Source organism: Thunnus maccoyii, chromosome 4, assembly GCF_910596095.1.
Source record: "Thunnus maccoyii chromosome 4, fThuMac1.1, whole genome shotgun sequence".
In the NCBI taxonomy this organism is placed as follows: Eukaryota; Metazoa; Chordata; class Actinopteri; order Scombriformes; family Scombridae; genus Thunnus; species Thunnus maccoyii.
Window position 1 is genome coordinate 21,495,460 of NC_056536.1, and position 21,396 is coordinate 21,516,855.

The following is a 21,396-nucleotide window of genomic DNA, read 5'->3' on the forward strand; positions in this document are numbered from 1 at the left end:
AGCTTAGCTTAGCATAAAGACTGCAAAAAATGAGAAACAGCTTGCCTGGATGTTCAAAGGTAAAACAATCTAACTTGTAGCACCTCTAAAGCTAACTAACTAACATATAATTAACATATATATGTTTGTTTAATACACACAAATACAGAAGTGTTAAAACAACAATTTGTGATAATTTACGGGCAGTTACGTGCTGGACTATACTTCACTTTTTGATTAAACAAACATCTAACGTGTTCATTAATGAGCTTTAGAGGTGCTGGCAGTTGATTGATTTTACACCTGGACAGAGCTAGGTTGGCGTGCTTTCCCCTGTTTCCAGTCTTCATGCTAAGTTAATTGGCTGCTGGCTGTAGCTTCGTAGCTTCTCATCTTACTCTCAGCAATAAAGTGAATAAGCGTATTTCCCAAAATGTCAAACAGTTTCCTTGTACAACAATTTGTTGACATGCTGTTTGTTAATGCTTCAGAGTCAACAACAGCGATGGTTTTAATTCTAGTCAATTACAGAGTTTTACAAGGGATACTGAAAAGGTGGAATATTTGGGTTGTTAAAGCTCTTGTAAAAGACCTACTATGTTGGGAAGAGCATAACAGATTCATTTCAGCTGAAGTCAAAATCATATCAGTCCCGTTCTTTCCCATCTTTGGGTGCTTTTTATGTTGGAAACACATGCTGATGTTCTCTCTACTTTTAGCACAAAGATAATAAATTTGCTTTCCAGCAGGTTTGCTGTAAATAGTTTCCCTCTTCGGGCCTCTGTTGATGCAATTTGACTGTTGTGGGTATTTTTAATATTCGCCTTGGGAGCTACAGTAGCCATAACTCCCAAACAATAGACTTTATAAAAAAACATTACTTCCTGTATGCCAAAAGGCCTTTTACCCAAAAAGTGCTGTCTGATTCCAGGTGTTTACATCAGTGAAAAAAGCCTAATGAAGTGGTTCACTGCAAGGTTTATATAAGCCTATAAAACTGTGTATTAATACTGAAGAAATTGGGCCATAAATCACAATGAAAGCAAATCAGGAAGAAGAGATGATAGAAAAGCATTACTGTGAAGTTAAAATATATAGCTGCAATTAAAAGATTCCTCACGGTTGTTTTCTATCTCTTTATTATTGAAAGTGTCTTAATTATGTTACAAATCTTAAAATAAAGTTTAATTACTGTCTGAGGAGGACATGTGATGTTCATGTGGATTTGTGGTGTTTGATGGGAGGGTTGTGGCGGCATCTCAGAACAAATGACATACCTCTTTGATGCCTGTTGTGAAAGATCTCAGCTATCGATCTCAGACACAACTACAGTGATGTCTTGATGTAAGAAAGTAGCCTAAATAAAAACTTCAAAAAAAATCAGTACCTTTATACCACAGATCAGCTATTCCAGTTAATTCAGTTATCATCTATTCGGTTTTCTGCGTTTTCTAAATATAAACTCTGTGATAAATATGATGTCCCATATAACCTTACCTTCAGTTATTAAACTGTCAGCCTCAACCAGGTAGATTGAAGATGCCTCAAAGGCACAAATGTCCCTTATTTGTCATTCACACCCCCCGAGATAAGCTATTAAAGTAGGTAATATTGGAATATTGGACACTACTGCTTATTAACGTACATTAATAACCTGCAGAACTGAGGGTTTGGCTAACCTTTTGTTTCAAAAGAGATCTGAATGTGTCCATAGGAACCCAAACAAACTGAACACACATATACATATGAGTACAGAGTAAATATACAGAGGCCTTTTTAGACAGGATCTCCAATCCATGAGGATTTTATTTATGTTAACAAACTGCAGACAAGTTAGATGCAATTATTTATTGAAGGTAGTGAATACTCATGTTCAGTTGTTACTTTGTGAGCTGTTGAACACGAACATCAAACATGTGATGTCTGAGGAAATTCACATCAAATACTGTCCACTTCCTCCTACTTACTATTTCCAACCAAGCAAAGACCTTAATTGAAGAGATTAGAGAAAGAAAGAAAGAAAGAAAGAAAGAAAGAAAGAAAGAAAGAAAGAAAGAAAGTAAGAAAGGACACTTGTTTTGATCCTGAAATGTACGGAGTTGCTCACCTCTTGTCCACCTCATTGGCTGAGATGTTTCCTGTTTGTTTGGAACAGTTAGCTGATGACACGTAGAGGTGGAAGAAAGCCGTATTATCTTGTTTGGTGAAATATTTTTAAACCAAGCATGAGGTCTGAGGGTGATGTGAATCTCGTGGTTGGTGATAAAATGCATTAGAATGATATGTGCTCTGGTGTGTTAACGATGCAGGAGGGGAGTGTGTCTGTGTGCGCACCAGTGGAGGAAGAAGTTCTCAAAACCTTTACTTAAAGTAGCAATATGTAACCTCAGTGGAGGTTCTGTTGCTTTCAGCCACATCTTCTGGCCTTCATTGGTGGATGGAGTTTGCTTACTTGTCATGGATACAAGTAAAACAACTCCATTACAAGTTTTTATCACAATTAAGTCCTGCATTCAGAATGCTATTTAAGTGAAAGTACAAACGTAGATTACAATTCACAATTTCATTTAGCAGACACTTTTATCCAAAGCGACTTACATCTGAGAGCTGATACAACACAAGCAGAGATCTAGTCAGGAGACAACAATACAAGTAAGGGCCATAAAGCTAAGGTTGAGTCCAATAGGACGTAGATGCCAACAGGCAGTGCACCAAGGCAATGCATAGAGTGCATAGATTGCATAGAAGCAGTAATTTTGTAATTTTGAAGCATTTTTTTTTTTGTATTTTTGTTTTTACCTTCTAGCTTTCTACCTTCAGTCCAGAGGTCTTTGCGAAAGAGCTGGGTCTTTAGTATTTTCTTAAAGATTGAGAGGGACTCTGCAGATCAAACAGAGTTTGGTAACTCGTTCCACCACTGGGGAACTACAGAGGAGAAGAGTCTAGCTAGTGACTTAGGGCCTTGTTGTGGTGGTGGTAACAGGCACCTTTCATCGGCAGAGCATAGTGAGCGAGAGGGATTGTAGACCTGAATGACAGAGTTTAGGTAGGATTAATGGTCCATTAACATGTGAGCTGCGTTTCAATCCCTTATTAAAATATACTTGTTAAGATATTTAATCTGTAACAATGCATCATATTTTATATGTTGATAATACATTTTGTATATAAAATCTTAATCTGCAAAGTTACTACAGGTGTCAATGTCAATCATAAATGTAGTGGATTAAAAATACTAAAGTAGTTCAAAATAAACCTTAAACCTGTAATAATTTCCATCCACTTGGGGGCAGCAGAAACAAGCTGTAAACACAACATTGACATATTATTACCTTCTAAGGTGACTTTTTAGCAAACAGTTGCTTATTTACATGTCCAGCAGTTACAGAGAAACATTATAATTCAATTGGAGTTCTGTTTCTGTCCACCTGATCAATTTAAGTCCAATATGCACTCTCTTTTAGCCCTGATTTGATTTCCATCAACTCTGGTGGAAATATCTGGCTCTTTAGCTGCTAAATGCTTCACTACGTTCCAGCAGCTTGTCTCTAACTTTGTCAGAATGCTGTTTGGCGCTGGGAAGGTAGCATACTGTGAGTTTTGCCTGCTGCACCTGGAAATTACACTGATGAGAGCTGTGAGAGGGAATCAAAACAGCAAACAATGAGCTGAAAGACACCACAAAGCCCCATAGAGCCGAGGGGAACTGCAGAGTCAGGTGATAATTTTCTGTGGGTTCATCAGCTACATTTTTTCACATATAAATAGTCATGTGATCCATTGTTAATATACAAAATATTTATTAGTGCAACTTTAGGTAAAGTACAGTTACCTCAAAATGGTACTTATGTATAGTACTTGAATAAATACACTTAGTTATCTTCTATCACTGGAGTTCACACATGCATAACGAACGTTATCATAACAAATAGCACATTGAATCACACACACACACACAAACACACACACACACACACACACACAGAATTTGACAGTAACCAACTTAGGCTTTTCTAAATCTCAATGCTCTTCTTTCCAGACTAAAGTCAACACAGCTCTTTTCCCTCCATTGCTGCAATGTTCTCTGTGCCTGAATAATTCAATATTGCTCACTGTCTGCTCCTGTTGTGTACTGCATGGTTAAGAACCAGTGAAGGGGAAGTCTCAACGCATGGGGACAGGCCTTGTTTTCTACGCCCGCAGCCAAGCGTGCTTCTTATGTAAGGGAGGGGGTTGGACGGCCAGAGTACAACATACACTGCATGAAAACTCCTGTCGCTTTGTCATTATGTGTGTCCCCATCCCCGCTCTCACTTCCTATGAGTTACATCCTCACTGATGCCCTAATTTTTAATGAGCAGTCAAAATCATCGTCATGAACGCTCCGCCATCGTGATATCTCATTTTCTGTCATTCCGTTGAGTCGGTCTGTGTTTCCATATCTGCCTTCAGCTCTTTCTCTTTATCTCTCTTGTCCCCACCCCCCACCCTCTCCTTGGTCTTCTCTTAACAGGCAGACATTTTGACAGCAAGATCATGATTACCATTTTAGACTTCTCAAGGAGCACTTCATTTGGTAAATGATGAGTTACCATCATGAAATTTTGCTACAACATGAGCAAATGTTGTTTGTGAATGCACGATATATACACAAAAAATGAAGATTGGGCTCATTAAAATGTAACTGCGGCTCACTGCATCCATTACAGGTTTCTCTAAAAGAGAAGATTTGAACCTTGTATCCTGTGAGACATCTGGAATATGAGGATTCAGCTGGTAACTCTTGCATTATTTAACAAACCCTGCAGCCATCTGATCCTTCGCAGGTGTACATGAGTCTGTTTCTCATGATTTCACTGCACACAAACACCCTCAGATGTTTCTCTGAATTACAAATAGCCAGTGAATTCATCTTTGTGTCAATACACTTTGTACTCCGCACTTTGATGTTGTTTGTTGGGCTTTGGTAACACATAGATATAAAATAGTGCAACAGTTTAAAACATTCATTCATCAAATGTACAGCAATGTGGTTAAACATATGTGAAAATGCATTGTGTGCATTGCAAAGTCAGGGCATGTGGGCATTTTTTTCATGAGCAACAGAAATAAACATCGCTAAACTCCACTGACCAGCTGTTCACTAATCTCTCTCACATGCACAAGAAGGTAACTGAAGGCATCAGCCTGTCCAGCACACACTCTGCTGGCTGACTGGACTTTCAGTAACACTCACTTAACGAAATTAACTTTTTCTGTCTTTGCTCCATGTTTTCTGGCTGCCCCTTGATCTGGACAAATAGCATCCAACCATGAAAATAACCGACGTCTATGAGATAACAAGCAAACGTTTTTTTTTTGTTGGAGCCATGATAAGAAAGAAAGAATCATCATGTTGGAGTAGGACAGTTTGTAAACAAGGAATTTTCTACAAAATTGGATATACTGTACTCATGCTTACCACTTTCAAAAACACAGACACTTTTTTGGCATTCCTAAACCATGTGATAATATGTCCCATTATATCCATTACTCACACTGTGGAGCAACTTCATTTTCTTCATTTTCTTTGTATGCTTTCATACTTGGCTAATAAAACTGATTCTGATTCTGAGCTCTGTGAACTTATTTATATTGCACTAATTGATAAGCAGTGTTTCTCAAAGAAAATTGTATGTTTTTCCAAACTCTACCCTAGCTAATTGCTGTATTAAAGTGATGGTTCTTGGGTTCATTCTGTTTGTCATGAACATTTGGGTCACCTTCATAAAAAAAAAAAACAACAACCCAAAACTATACTTGTAGCAAGTTTCCAGAGCAACACTTTAATTTTAAGTACCATTTCCCGCTTTCTAGTTAGTAGCAGTGTTACAACCTTCTCCTTAATACATCCACGGCTACAACATGCAACTTAACTGTACAAGTAATCTATCGATGCCAGCTGTGTGGGTCATGTGACCCTTACCTTGCACGTCTGAGGATCTGAGGAGTAATATGCTCTGTAAACATATTAATATATAATGTATTAATTGATAATCAGTGATTCTAGAAGAAAGTTTAATTTTTTTCCAAACTCTACTCTAATTAATTGATGTTTTAAAGCAGTGGTTCCCAACTTGCGGGTTGCAGTCCAAAAGTGGACCGCAAGTTCATTCTGTGTAGGTGGAAACATTTGGGTCAACATCATCAAAAAAACAAAAACAAACTATAAATACAGAGCATTTCCAGAGCAATGCTTTAATTTTAAGAACCATTTCTAGTTGGTAGCAGCCCTACAACCTTCTCAATAGATCCACGACTACAACATGCAACAGTACCAGTAACCTACCAATGCTGGCTGTGTGGGTCATGTGATCCTCTCCTTGCATGTCCGATCACTGTAGCAGCCTTGCAGAGAAAGAGAAGAAGTTTGTTCCACAGGTTGAACAAAACTGACACAGAATATATTCAGTTTGGTTTTACTAACACTGAACACAAAAAAGATGAAAAAAAGTGAGTTTTAGGCCTGTTTATATTGTGCTGAAAATACAGTTTTGAATAGGGCTGAATTACTGCTGTTGCAATGCTTCTGTTTTTTTAAATATTGGTTTTAAGCTCTATATGCACTCTCTTCCTACAATGCTTATTTTTATTTAACTTTAAGCCTCATTAGTTGTTTTAGTTTTAATTTATTGTGTGAAGAGGCAGTAGCGGTTAGCTCTGTCTCCAGTGTTAAGTTGGTCAATGTTTGGACCGTGACCTGATGTCTGAGAGAAAATCTGCTGCTTGAGGCAAGGAGCAGCTGGGAACAACTATATCGAACACTAGTATATCCTTACTCCAAACTGTCAGAGGTGTTAAGTGTTTGAGTCTGAGATATCTGAGTGAATATTTTATTTGGATCCTTCAAGCTTGGGACACCATATGCGTGAAGTGAAGACCTTAATTGTAGATAAATAGAGAAAGAAAATAACAAATCCAAACTATTTTCTAGCTTCTTGAATGTATGGAATTCACTTCTTACTCTTTTTTCTTTTTTAGTGTTTGTGTTTAATGATTCATAAAACATGAATAAATTCAGAAAGATGATGAATAAGTCAGTATAACTAAGAGAATATTTTACAAAGTGATTGATGAGATTCAACCAAACACCTTGAGCTATCCCAGCATGATCTGTCTCTTTGTTGTCACCAGCGAGAGCTTTGATGCTGTATCTTTTATTCTCTGACCGCCATGACAGATCGATACAATGTTTGACTAGCTGGTTAATATTTAATCACTCTACATTGATTGTGGACTCTTGGTTTGGATGCCCAATTACTGTCACTCATAAAACCAAACAGTCTGTGTTACACAATACTGGAGGCTTTGCATGTATTACTTGACCAGTCATTGCTGTAGGCTCACCTTTATGTACCATATAAAGTCAAGTTTTTCTCATTTGTCTTCACAAAGCGACTGTCTGTTACTGTTTACTTTCTATTATTGTAAGAGAAACAGTTTGTTCAAATTGCTAAATCTTGTTTAGAGTCAGTAACTGAATGGATAGAGAAACTCAGAGAACAAATATATATATAATTATGAACATAAACATTTTAAACTAATTTTACAAAGTACTTCACCCGATACTGTGATACATGGACAGACTAGTGTTGGTGTGATTTAGATTTGATAAGGTTTCCTGCTGCGCTGCAATTACTCTGTCCGGAACTATATGATCTTGATAAATACTGTATCAATGATTAGACCTTGCTTCACAATCTCCTTATGGTGCAGTCAGACCGGACTACAGCTGGTGCTCAGGGAAAAAGCAGTGGAAGGATTGCAAGCATAAACTGCAGGAGCAGAATGAGTGACAACGGCAGTACAGGAAGCTGTGAGTAATACAGGTTTTTTTTTAATCAAACTCTTTACCTTACATTAACCTCTGTTACTGTCTTTACACTGACTAAAGCCAAGCAGCATTCCTCCTGGGTGCAGAAAGTGAAAGAGGTTGGTCAGTTTGTGACAAACACATCTCACTCTGTTCGTCATAGAAATGAGAGTGAAATCTGGCCTGACTGCACCTTCACTCACCTGTTGTGTGCGTCATTCTTATTGGTACTTTGAGTGTGATGACATAATAGTTTATAAATTTTCACAGCAGAACAGTTTGATATGCAGTAGGAAAAGTACAAGTGTTATTGATAACATTAACAATGGCTCTGTTCCATTCAAGTGTTTCAATAAGCCATGACAGCGTGGCAGTGAGTCAGCATGAACAATGCGACTCTGAAACTGAAGCAGCTAAATGGAATTCAGTCGTCATTCATTTAATTATTTACACCTGTGCTTTTCTTACTTTGACATGTCATAATGTCTTCTGAGAAAAAAGTCCTCCTGAAACTGTTATGGTAGGACAAATCACACATTTGTCATTGAAGCAATGGGTTTCGTGACCTTGTTTAATTCATTACATAACTTTGTCCAACTTCAGCCTGAGCTGAGCTCTAATTAGCCAGAATAACTCAAAACACCTGTGTGGGTGTGCAGGGTCTTTAACTTACATACTTATTCACATAAAATTGTATTTCAATTTCTATTAAAACATTGTTTTTTCAAATGAACATGTCAGATATTTTAGCCTACATTTATGGTCAGATTTATGGATAAATAAATTTTCTTTCATTTTTATTTGCATTCTACAGATTTAGACATATGTGGTTTGATATTTAATGTTTTTACCAATTATTGATGTGGTAATTGTCTCAGGTGTTTGAGATTTGACTCCCTTTTTGATTTGAATCAGAATCAGAAACAGGTTTATTACCAAGTAGGTTTGCACATACAAGGTGTCCTGCTGTTCTGGTGCATAACGATATAAAAATAGAAGGTAACAGAAAAACACAAGTACTTATACAAAGTAAGACAAAAATACAACTACCGCAGGAGACAGGTGATATAAATATAGAAATAAAATTTACAATCAAAAACTAAAATATAGTAAAAATATTTGTTGGTTGTTACAGCCTGTGGCTTCAGTTTAAAGATACAGTTGTTATGAATTTAATAACTGATGAAAGTCCATAACCGAAACATTGTACTGCTAATAAAATACAGGGTGCAGAAATTCAATTTTTTCTTGAACATCGGTGCAGCAAATAATCTGGGGCTGTGACACTCATCCATATGAACTGTACCATTATAGATAAAATCTGTATGTATGCAGAGGAGTTTCTCAGATGGTGTTTTGATCACAGGGCAGTTTGTTGGAAACAACCTCACCAGTCAGAGCACATCAGCGCCCTGGATGTGTGTCATGTTCAGTGGCCTGCAGCCGTTAGCAGTAAGTCCTCCCCACTAAGAATGTCATGTGACATGTGACTGGAAGAAGAGGGCCCACTTTACAACACAGAGTTAATGATAGCATGTCATGTATGTTGTTTTTCACCATGCAGACAAATACATATAAATCAAATGAATGCAGACACACTTGTGAGAACTGCAAGATAAAAATAAAGAATGATGGCTGTAATCTAGCTGTTTGAGACAAATACCGTCTAGGCTATATGTCATGCAGGAGAGGTAAAAGTGACACAGTTGAGTCACTGTGAACACTCCCAGCACTCAACACTGAGATGAAATGGGATGGAAAGCTGCCTTTCATACATGGCTTTTCAGGCCACTGCCCTCGCAGCCTGTGGTAGAGTGCCAGTTACTGTACTTTATCTGAGCAGGCAGGAAACACAGAGAGCCTGTTTTCCCTGTGCAGTGGCATGTGTTTCTCACCTGATCCCTCCTCGCTCATTCCAAACTGCAGGCGCCCCAGATATTTGCATTATTGTAGATAATGTTACTGTCAGCCAGTGACAAGGGTTCCTTTCTCTGTCTGAAATCAAATTGGTTTGGCTTTTTTTTAAGGGCTGTTTGACCTACAAAGTGTCAACAACAAGGCTGGTAGGAGTGACGTCCTCATATCGATCAGTCATGCACTGCTTCAGCAGAACAATGTTAAAAGGAAGATGATATAAGTCAGATTGGTTTTCCTGTGAATACATTTAGTTAGTTTTAGTTTGTTATTTATGAAGTTAAAGGACAGGTTCACAATTTTTCAAGTCTGTCTTAAAACAACAGTCAGGTGCCCATGTGAACGCTGAAACAAGTTTTGCACACGTAATCATTCGTCATGTTCATACTGACCATTAGAAAATCCCTTTGAGTAAAAATGTATTTAGACATTTCTCTGAAGACAATATGAGGCTTCAGCCAATTGAGTTACTAAAATAAAGTTGATATCTTCCACAGCTACAGTCTTTTCAGTAAAAAAAGAAACAAAAAAGATTATGAATCTTTCCTTTAAATGTATAAAACAGTGTCTGTATTTGAAGCTGTCCAGGCAACATCCTCCATGGATACACACCATCAGACAGTCTTCTGCCAAATGAATTAACTTCAAAATCATGTATTAAGGTAATCAATGCTACTTCTACTAATATAACAACAGTAATGTAAACTCAATTTAAATTTAACATTGTGTAATTCTAAAATGAAATAGAGAATTTTTTGGATGTTTCTTTTTCTTTTTGTCTGTGAGAAGAAAGTTGTTGAAGTTGTTGAGATGTTTTGAACAAATTAATGCAAACAAATGTAAAGTAGAATTTGTGTTTGCAGCCCTGAAGCATTTGCTCTGAATTTTAATATACAGTAGATCACCACTCTTGTAAAAATAAAAAAATACAGTACAATACAGTTAATGTACCTGCTGGTTCTGAGTTTGAACCAACAACCTTAATAAACCTGCTGCTCCACATAGAGAGTCCCTGCGGTGCGGCTGCATTATTTATGAATAGAGAGTAAATGCTGAAGCTCCTGGGGGGATTAGACGCGGAGAGCTCTGTAATCCGTTTGGAAACGCGTGCGGGCCGCCGGGCGGGGAGGAGCTTTAGGACCCGGTAGGTGTGGGGTCGGGTAGGATTTTCCCTCGTGGAGTAGCAGCTGGACGCATGCGCCCCCCCTCCTTCCACTTTTCTCCATCCATAGCGCAGGAGCAAATAGGATGAACTTGTCGTGTTACCTGCTTAAAGGCGCCGCTGGTTGAGTGAAAAACTCAAGCAGATCACGGGATAGGTAAAGGTAACAGTTTTTATCTTGTGGAAAGTTAAAAAAGAGAGGAAATACTCGACAGAGGAGGAAGCAGGAGTGGAGGATTAATGAGAAGAAGAGTCTTTGAATGTAAAGCGGGCAATCAGAGAGCGGATTAGATCCCTATAGCGAGGAATCAGAGCGTGCGTTGTTAAAGATGCGGAAACAACAACAAAGGAACAAACAATCTGGATTTTGATCCATCGGGATATTTACATGAAGTGGCAGCAGCATGCCTTGGCTCAGGAGAAGGGTGAAAATGTTCCAACTTGGAGTGACACCCAAACACCCTGAAGTTTTCAGTCTGTTGGGACTATCTCTGTGCTATGCATCGGCTGATTTTTACACGATTCCGCGGAACTAATGGATTTGGTTTGGATCTGAGTCATCATGTCAAAAGTCATTCAGAAGAAGAACCACTGGATCACCAAAGTGAACGAGTGCGCAATTGTCCGGGACGCGTGCGGGGAGCTGAATGTGGAGCTGCGCGGCGGAGCTGAGAATGGAGAGTTTCCTTTCGTCGGACAAGTTAGAGAGGATGCTGTGATTTACCAGGACGGTAAACTCATCGAAGGGGAACTGCTCCTGGAAGTTGAGGGGCTACCTGTGTCTGGATTACCCCTCTATGACATTTTAACTGTGATTAAATGCTGCCAAGGTCCCATCAGGTTGAAAACTGTGCGTCAAGGTAAGAGAAATGTGAAATATAGGAGTAAAGGTGTGTCAGAAAGATAGAAAGAGCGTTTGTGGAAGATTAACACACACACATACACACAAGAGGGGAGAAATCCCAGTGGAAGTTGTTTTATAATTGCCATGTGGCACAGCATTATAAGCACATAGCAAAATGGAGATGTGTGTGTGTGTGTGTGTGTGTGTGTGTGTGTGTGTGTGTGTGTGTGTGTGTGTGTGTGTGTGTGTGTGTGTGAGAAATAGGGCACATCAGTGGTGCTGCTGCTGCTCATCTTCTCTCCACAAGCAGCCTGGAGTTTTCACAGGCTTGACATGAAGCTGCCCTGACAGTCCTCCTGCCCTCGTTTGTCTAACATCGCTCAAGCCATTCTGGGTCAAACCTGCAGGGTCACAGATTAGGCCACTTACTGTACAGTGACTACAGCCCACAACACACACTGTCAATTAGCTTCTCTCACAAGTAGGTGGATCAAATTCCCAAACATTTGACACCTGACTATACTTTCCTCTCTGCCAAAGACTTAAAGGCCGCTATCTGTAAGTGGTGTGTAATTTTTGTCTGGTGACAGTCCTCAGTCTGCAGTTTAGATTTCACAGCACTCTGTAAATTGTGTTAATGTCAACTGAAGGCTGCAGTGTTTGTGAGTGAAAGACACCTCTCATGTGCAGCTGGGGTTAGTATTTCTTGAAGTGCTCCTTTCATGTTAGATGAGTTTGACCCATTGCTCAGGGTCTGCTGCATCTGCATCTGTCTGAGAGCCTCCAATGTGTTGCACATGGCTTTTGTTGCTCTCTAAACCAGCCAAATGTGTATGTTCTGTGACACCTGAGTGAATATTGAAATGAGCCTATGTTTAAGTTTCATTTTAAGCCCGAAGCACGTGTAGGCCTATATTTTACCTCAGATGTCTGCCATCGGCCTGCCATTCTGGTTTACACACACACACACACACACACGTTGACAGTCTCTCTCTTGCACACACAATATTTGACAAAGCTTTGCAGTGCTTCTCTGGGGAAATCATTAACTGTGTTACATAACAGCGGTTTAGTTCAGTGTAGCATCATTGCCTTTCTGGTGTACTGTATGTCCATTAGCGGCTACACTGTGAATGCTTGACCTCTGAAGCTGAAGTCTCGACCCCTGGGACGAGAGCTCAGCACTAACACTGCTCTGTGTTTGCAGGGCAGGCGTGCGGTCACCCTTTGCTGTCAGTATGAACAGACTAGGCAGATTTTTAACATGCATAAATAGCTTTCTAACTACTCTCCTCTCCTGTGGAAACACCTTGTACTTTTCTGTGGACATTAAGGATATCCTGAGCTGTGTTCATAGTTTCTTGCATGAATCAGCAGATTCTCCTCGTCTCTAATTAAAGGAGCAGGGGTATTCTTTGACTATCTGAGTAGCTCACAAGACTTTCATTGTGCCTCAGAGTCTGTTGGGCTCCCATGCAGAACCAACCTGGGACTGCGATCCGAACCGTCCCGCAACAGATGACAGGCTGTCTGTCGGGACAATCTCTCTCCTTTCCTCTTCAAAGATCTGTGGCTCATATTACAGGGGGGCCACATCACCTCAGTACTGTAACTTTATCAGTGTATGCAGGTTGGCAGGTCGTGTCTGTGGTACACCGCAGCAGCCCCACAGGTGTGTTGTCTTCCACTGAGGAATGCAGGAGGAAAACCATCTGAATGAACTCTGAGCATTCCTGTGGAGAAGGTGTAATATTACACTGCTGTAGGTTTTTTTTTTATTAAGCTCTGTAAATAACTCAGGAATGACACAGCAGTGAAGGATAATTTTCCAAAGATGTCAAACATTTATTTACACAACAAACGTATAATTTTACACCAGTATATTTTGCCTTTCAATCCCATTGGCCTTTTGTAGAATATGTACATTACTGTGCAAAAGTTTCAGGCACTTTAGATGTTTAAATTCTTATCCATAATGCAATACCATCAGGGAGGCCTCTGATCGGTCCAAACTTTATTCTGCAGATGACAATGACCCCAAACATATAATTGAAGTCATAAAGAAAGAACTATCTAAAAACTATTCATGGCACTATTTTTTTAAAGCATTCCCTCTGTACTTTTAGTGCCTATTCAAACTAAAGTACATATGCAAATATACACAGTGACTATGCTATGTGGTCTCCTTTTAGGCTGTGGTCAATTCATATGTCATAATATCAGTTGTACTTTGTTCACTGGGTGAATGGTGAATAGATTTATGGTATGGAATAGTTTTGAGGTGAAAGTACAAAGAGGGAGTACTTTCAGGCACATTAAGACTTTGACCCACCTGTATAGTTCTTGTCTGCTATCATCAGCTGATTCCAGCTCACAGGTGAAAGATTATGTCATAATTGTCTTGTCCAGTCATTATTTCAGTCATCACCAGATAACCAGATAAGATACCTAAAGGTGCAAAGGTTGTGCATTACAATTGGTTATATAATGATCAGAGCTGCAATAATTACTTGATTAATCATTTAGTCGATCAACAGAATAATTAATTGGCAACTATTTTGATAATCCGTTTACCGTTTCTTTCATTTTTCAAGCAAAAAGGCCAACTGTTGTCTGGTTTCAGCTTCTCAGATGTGAGGAGGATGTGAGGATTTGCTGCTTTTCTTTGTCATATGTGACGATAGATTAAAAATCTTGTTGGTCGAACAAAACAAGCAAATTGAAGACATCACAGCCAGCTCTTACAAATTGTAAATGTCATTTTTCACCATTTTTTTAACATTTTATTGACAAAACAATTAATCGATGATGAAAATAATTGTTAGTTTTTGTCCTAAGAATGACAGTTGTTGGTTTAAAGTAGAGCTTATGTACAGTATAAACCTTTTGAGGCTGAAATATGTTGCTCATTAATAATACAAAATGAAGAAATAGGTATGAACAACATTATTACAACAGTTTCTCTGTTTTACAACTCGTACATTCTTCTTGGCAGTTGAGTTTTAAGTGAACCACAATCTCCTCCAGCACCTAAAGTATCTGTGGGTTTACGACACTCTGATCATGGGTGGGTTTGGCTGGGTGGCTGTCTGATCTCTGGAACAAATGGCCCTGGGTCGCCTTAGATCTCGCCTTCACTTCAACCCAGCCAGGGAGTAATCTGGACCGCCTGCTGGATGCCAGGCATTCCTGAGAAGTGGGGCCAGGAGTTCACTGGTACACCCCAATGAAACATTCATACCCAAAATTCTCCATTTTGATACGGTTTCACCCCTTCTTCTCAGGTCTTGCTTTCTCCGGTCACCCTGCTCACCCCTTGGTGGCAGGGTTGCATAGTGATTAGGCAGACCATCTGTTTAATCATTCAGACCTTCAGGATAGTAAGCATCTGTCCTGCTGAAGTGTCCTTGAGCCAAACTTGGCGTGTATACCAACCAGGGTCACTAACAGCCAACCCTACGCTGTGGCCTCAGGGTAGACAGCAGAGCAAAAAGCAAATCAATGCAGCATCACAAAACTGTTAACCTTTAGACCGGGAAAGGCAATTAAAGACAGACATAATGTTCTTTAAAGTCAAACTGAAAGTAAAATTCTCCTCCCTTCTGTGTAAGACAGGGGTCAGCAATTAGGTTCAACCTTGGGCCAGTTTTTTCAGGATGTTTCATAGGCCGGCAGAGGAAACAAAGGCAGTATGTTTTGTTTATTTCTTTTAATTCATTCAAGAATAAATAGATTTACAACACTGTTAAGGATTGTATCTGAGAGCAGACATCACTTTTCTACTTACTATTAGTAACTAGGGGCTTACAGTTACAACTAAAAAAAAAAACCAACTAATTTGGCTAAAAATACCTAATAGCAAATATAAGTTCTGTGTTGCACTTCAAGACTAGAGACGTACTTTACTGGTTATCCGCCCATATTAAACAGCGGCCTGCTTCATTCACAGTTGATATAACGTACTGTTGTGGTTGCCTTATGCTTGCCTTCAATATTGCATGTCACATTGTGCCAGATGCCTGTGATAAAATCTTGGTTCCAATATGTGTCAGCCTGTGTAGTGTCAATTTGAGACAGATTCAGACTGTCAGATTGTGCGCTGAATGTATGGTGAATCTTAGCGCTATGATGTAAACAGAAAAGAGTGTATGAAAGCAGCAGCACATCATCAGATGTTTTGAAAATGCAGCAAAGTTATTTTTCATTTCACCTCCATCAATTTGGTTTTTGTGACATGAATGTATTAAGGAGAATGAGTGTGTTTTCTCCCTAAACTTTATTTAGAAAACTACACTTGTGAAATGTCATGCTGGCCTTGTGTATTCTGTGTCATTCCATGTTGTATTCTGATCGATTTGTTTGTAGACGTGGGTTGTAGCAGCAGTCACATTGTGAGAATTTGGGCTTACATTTCTGACAGAATTTTGCCTCAGGCTGTCTGTCTTTAGTTGCCAAAGCTCCTCATCAGTCGTCTGTGCACGTGTCTCAGTGCGATCTAGGACCATTTTACCACGTTTCTCTCATGATTCTCAATTTTGTCACAGACAGCCCAAAATCAGAAAGTGTAAAGGGGCTTTAAGAAAAAAATGGAAAATCTGTTATGGTTAAGTAGTCTAAAGTTGTGGAGGAATTCAATTTCATTGCTGTTAGTTTTAGACTTAATTTCAGCACTATGCATTGCTCTATGAGCAAAACCATTGTTTTAATGCCTCCCCCTGTGGGGGCAATAGTAGATGTAACACGGTTACATTCATTGGGATTTACACGATTGTATTGTATTTATTTTGTTACCTACAGCAGATCTGTGATTGTGCAAAATTTTTAATGTGAACTATGAAGTGAAAACTTTCGTCTGGGAGCCAAATATTTTTGCTGGAGGACCGGATTTGGCCCACAGGCCAATATTTGCCTACCATTGGTGAGAGGAAATATAAACTATAATCATAATTTTCCATTTTTCAAAAGAGGTTAAAACTGTTTTGGACATATCTGTGGAAATAGTGTCTAAGTGTTTGACCTCTGGGTGGCCGTTTCCCATGGCAACAGTTAACTGACATTTGGCATTGGGAGTCGCTAAGAGACAAGCTGTCAACTGCTGGCTGGAGCATGGACTGTACAAACGTGGATACAAGACGTTTTTTTCCCCCTTTTTCAACAAGCATACACAATGTTGGTTATGTGCCCATTCAAACATCGGCTCCTAAACGGATGGGTCCTCCCAAGCCATCATATGGATGGGTTGGAAAAGGGAAGCTAGTTAACCTAGCCTGCTAACATTAGCTTAGATTCCCTCTTGACGTTATTTTTTGTTCATGTTATTTCAACACCTGCTGAGTCATTGGCAGCTTCTGCATACTCAGTGATGTGTTGGTCCTGCAGTAGGCAGGAGTGGGGTCTATCTGGCTTTCTCTCTCTTTCATGGGTCCAGATGTGGTGATGACAAATGAGCACGCTGTCAACCCCCCCCACAACAAGTAGCCTAGTTCTATGACCTCAGTACTCCATATGTTACCCAGTGTTACAGGACACAGAGTACCACATGGAGGGCTTGAATAAACCACAGATGGGGCTAAGCAACGGCTGACAATGTCGACCCCCCAGCTGGTTAGCTGACTGTGTGTCTGTTGGAACTGAAGTCATATTACAAACTCTTTTTATTGGACCCGGACCAACAGTGACACTCTGGAGAACACTTATGTAGGGGGCACTATCATACCAGAAAAATAACTAAAACTAAAATTTCTTCTTTTTGGTCATTTCAATTTCAACCAAATAAATACATGTATTATAACAAACCCCAAGGATGAATATTCTGATTTCTTAGTGAAACTGAATTTTAATTTCGGTTTTAATCCTGTTTTTACCGTTATGTAAAGATTGCACTAAGTTGTGTCACTGAAATTGTGTCTGCGGCTTTTGTGCGTGGTTAAGAAGGCTTACACACATCATGAGGATGTGAGGGCTTTGCAGACACAGATCTCCTCTGTGATGTGCTTGTCCCAGAATGCAAGTCCCTTACATTTTCTTATGTATGAAGACTTTGTCAGTCTTGATTAAGTGCATACGACGTATATCCCGAAAGGCTTGTCAAAGGCTTGTGACATGAATCCTACGGCGGTCTCTCTCCCTCCTCTCTGTAGCCTCTGCTTTTTCCTTTTCCTTCCTCAACCACTGTCCCTTTATGAGCGTTGTGTTTTAGGCGGTGAGGGCTCGGTTGTTTTGTTTGTCCTTATCTTCTCATGTGTTCAGCCTTCTTATCCAGAGAGTCTGACATTATAAGAAACTCTGGTGTGGATGTCTTCAAAGGAACTTTTGTCTACTGATGCACGTACTGTAGGAGCAAATTTTTTTTAAAAGGTTTATACGTTGGAATTTTACTTTGACCTTGATGAAGTGACTGCCAAACATTTCTAACAATGGCAGAATACCAGCAAAGGGGCAGCACCGCCACACCCAAACAGCTTGTGTCATTTAAGCCTCAGCAAGCGGTTGTGTAATTCAGAGACTTTGCCTCAGGTGTTGTAACAGTGAAGTTGGAATAAACGCAGGCCAATAAACATCAGTACTGTGGATGTGATGCTGGAGCAGGCAGAGGCGGTCATTGTTCTTTTTAGTTCAGTTAACTGTGGGGTGATAACAGTGTTTTGCCATGTGTTACATCATGTTTTTGTTACTTTTTTATTATGCTGTATTCAGACTGGGTATCATACCTCATCACTTTATTGGCAACATCGCACAAGGAAACTGGCATCAAATGTTGGGTCCGCTTTGTAATCTTGTTGACTTACTCTTTGATCAGATAGCAACTGATTTTAATCCAATTTTTTGCAACTTTATACAAAGTTAGACAAAATTAGAGAGGTTTGGCTTCTTTTGTTACAGAAAACATGGTTAAGTTTGTCATAGTAAGGTATCAAAAAAAGTATCATTTTGATTTCTGTGTTGAAATTCAGGTAATACTTTGGCACAAGTGTAAGTAAAGTTTAAAAAGTGAGTTGATGTTACTGGAGGCTGATATTGAGGTTCATTCTGAGGTACTCGATACCTTAACTGTATCAAAAATGTGTTAAATTATTACTTGTACTATCATACATCTGTAAGAATAGTTTTCTGACATTGATATATATGTAAAATAACATCACAAAATCAAAATAACCAATATACTGCCTTCCACTATTATGTATTTCATCACAAAACCTCTTCACACATGCAAAACTAAAACCTTTGTAACTCAGTATATTAGTTTGTTCATAAGTTAATTACAATGTGTTTGGAATCATTAATTTGGATGAGAGAATTTCGTAAAATGAAAAACAGTGTTTCATCTTAATCCAAAAAATAAATTTCCTTGTGTTCCTAAATGTGTAATATTCCTCCAGTGCTTGTTTAAGTTGATATGAGCTGGAAGTTTAGTGTGTTTGTGTTTCTTTGGATGTGAGTAAGTGTGTGTGTTTGTCTGGAAGCTGGATGGAGACGTGAATTATTTCACCGGTGCAGAAAACAGGTGTTACCGCACAGGGAGCCAGGAAGTCTCGTCTGAGCCTACGTGTCCACACACACACACACACACACACACACACACACACACACACACACACACACACACACACAGATGTTGTGTTATTAACTGAATGATTCAGTTGTGTTTGAAGTGGCTTCAACATGTGCTCAGATTTTGTATTTCTCATCAGCTCTTATATGTAAAGGAGAGTTTGAAATTAAGAAATTACCTCAGCTTGAAAGGAATGCTCCGGGCGATAAAGGAGAGTAAATCTACGCCTGAACCGTAGGTTCATGAAGAGATACTCCTCCACAGCACACCAGTTACACTATCAGTAACAAGCATGGAAAGCCCTCAGGGCGGCTAAAGTACATTTGTGTCTTGTGGAGTTCACATGCATCATGTTCACTTCTAACAGAGTCCTAACAGATACATGTTTACCATGAAGCTCAGCGAAAGCAGCAAATAGGAGATTTTACTGATACACTTTAGTTTCCGTAGCAGAACAAAGTAGAATCATGTCTTATCTTTTTTCTTCTGTGTCACACTGCAGCTTAAACTGAAACAAACTGTTGTTTAAATTTAAGTGAACTTGAACTCAGTTTCACTTCAGTGTGACGCATCTTGTTTGGGGAGGAGATGCAGCCTCAGACTCCCAGAGTTCAGTTCAGTCCTCTGTGAGTCAAACCTTGGCTCCTGAAGACACACCTTCTTTTTTTAATCTCAAACCTTTTATCAAACCATTTATTAATCCTAGTATCTGTTTCACTCTTGTATCATCAGCATCTAAGCATGAGCTTGTACATAAAGTATAACCGCCATTAAAAAAAACTAGTTTTAAAAAATCATGTTTTAACAAGTTTTGTACACTCTGTAGTAGTTTTGTAGTGTGGCAGTTAATTTGGAGCAGACGCACGGCCTGTTTGTCCTGTATACTGGTGTGTTATAAATGATCCTTTATTACTGCGGGAGTTTGAAACTATTTAGTCATAGTCAAGTGGCATCTACCACAGCTTGAGGCCGAAGCCAATACTGAAGCACCTTAAAGTGCAATGCCACTGACAGCTGCTAGATGCTGGCTCCAAAAAATCCCTGCATCCAGCAGACTCCCATTTTAAAAAGCGTCATCTTCTCTCTAGAAATACTAAGTCAGTCATTTTTTTTAAACAAGTCATTATGCTCTCAATCGCTAAATTCAGGCCCTCCAATAAGTGTGCTGGTGGTCACTTTGGTCGGAGGTAGCAGGACGTGTTTCCACAGTCTGAAAGGCAACACTACATACCCCTTATCTGGAAGGTCCTGGCTCCAAACGGAAAAGATGGCGCTTCAGACTACCTCCAGTGCAAACCAATGGGTGACGTCACACCTCGCTACATCCATCTTTATTACAGTCTATGGTCATAGTTCCTTCTCCTCATTTTCACTTTGTCACTCTTCTCTGGAAAATGCATCCTTCTTTAAAAAAAGGTTTTTAATCGATGTTCAGCTAAAGCATGATAAATATATTGTACAGAACAAATAATTGAAATTCCTCATCATCACAAATATTTTGCCGCTTGACTGACGTATTGAAAGACCGCTTCTTCACTCGACAGTGTTTGACTGTCTGGTTGTTTTTCTCAAAGAGGTAAATCACAACAGGTAATTATAATGATCTAATCTTTGTTAACAAGATAACATCCAATGGGAGAAATGTAAACTAGCAAATACGTGAACGTTTTATCTGCTCCAACATGTCAGCAACTGAAAGGGAATTTAATGTAAATGTACCATTCAGCTGTAACATTTACATTGCTGGTCGTAAATGACCATAATTATTATTCATAATGATAATTGTTCTCAAAATGTCAACATTTCAAAAATGAAGACAAACAACCTTTTTAGTTGATCTAACAGATTGTTTATAAGGTTTTCATGTGAACCCATATGATACATGGAGCATGTTATATACTCGCATAACATAATGCCATATGGTATTTCCTATATTTTCACGTGGACTGACATGTTTGCCAATGATTAATTGTGGTCGTATTTGTTGTCTGAATATGTGAAAATGTGATGTTGCAGGAGCTGCATACTGAACTATGACCTCTGACAGATAAGATGCTCTAATTTGCATAATGAACGAATGAATGGACAATCAG

At 39.1% G+C, this 21,396-nt stretch overlaps 1 protein-coding gene and 1 long non-coding RNA gene across 10 annotated transcripts in view; one reads left to right on the plus strand and one right to left on the minus strand.

Moving 5' to 3' along the window:
* Positions 1-10,879: 10,879 nt before the first annotated feature.
* The window catches only part of LOC121895350 (membrane-associated guanylate kinase, WW and PDZ domain-containing protein 1-like), a 96,740-nt gene continuing 86,223 nt past the window's right edge, over positions 10,880-21,396 (plus strand). For 6 of the 9 annotated variants that reach the window (XM_042408401.1, XM_042408403.1, XM_042408405.1 and 3 more), the window contains exon 1: positions 10,885-11,767. In XM_042408401.1, the coding sequence (XP_042264335.1) occupies positions 11,470-11,767 (298 nt within the window). In that variant the 5' untranslated portion in view covers positions 10,885-11,469. Of the gene's footprint in view, positions 11,768-21,396 lie in introns of all 9 variants that reach the window. The other 3 variants (XM_042408410.1, XM_042408409.1, XM_042408402.1) reach the window with 3 other exon arrangements.
* On the minus strand, positions 12,033-14,232 carry LOC121895354. The gene is made up of 3 exons (XR_006095756.1): positions 14,084-14,232; positions 13,238-13,484; positions 12,033-12,152 (listed from the first exon to the last, which is right to left on the minus strand). It is a non-coding gene; the product is annotated as an uncharacterized LOC121895354 (long non-coding RNA).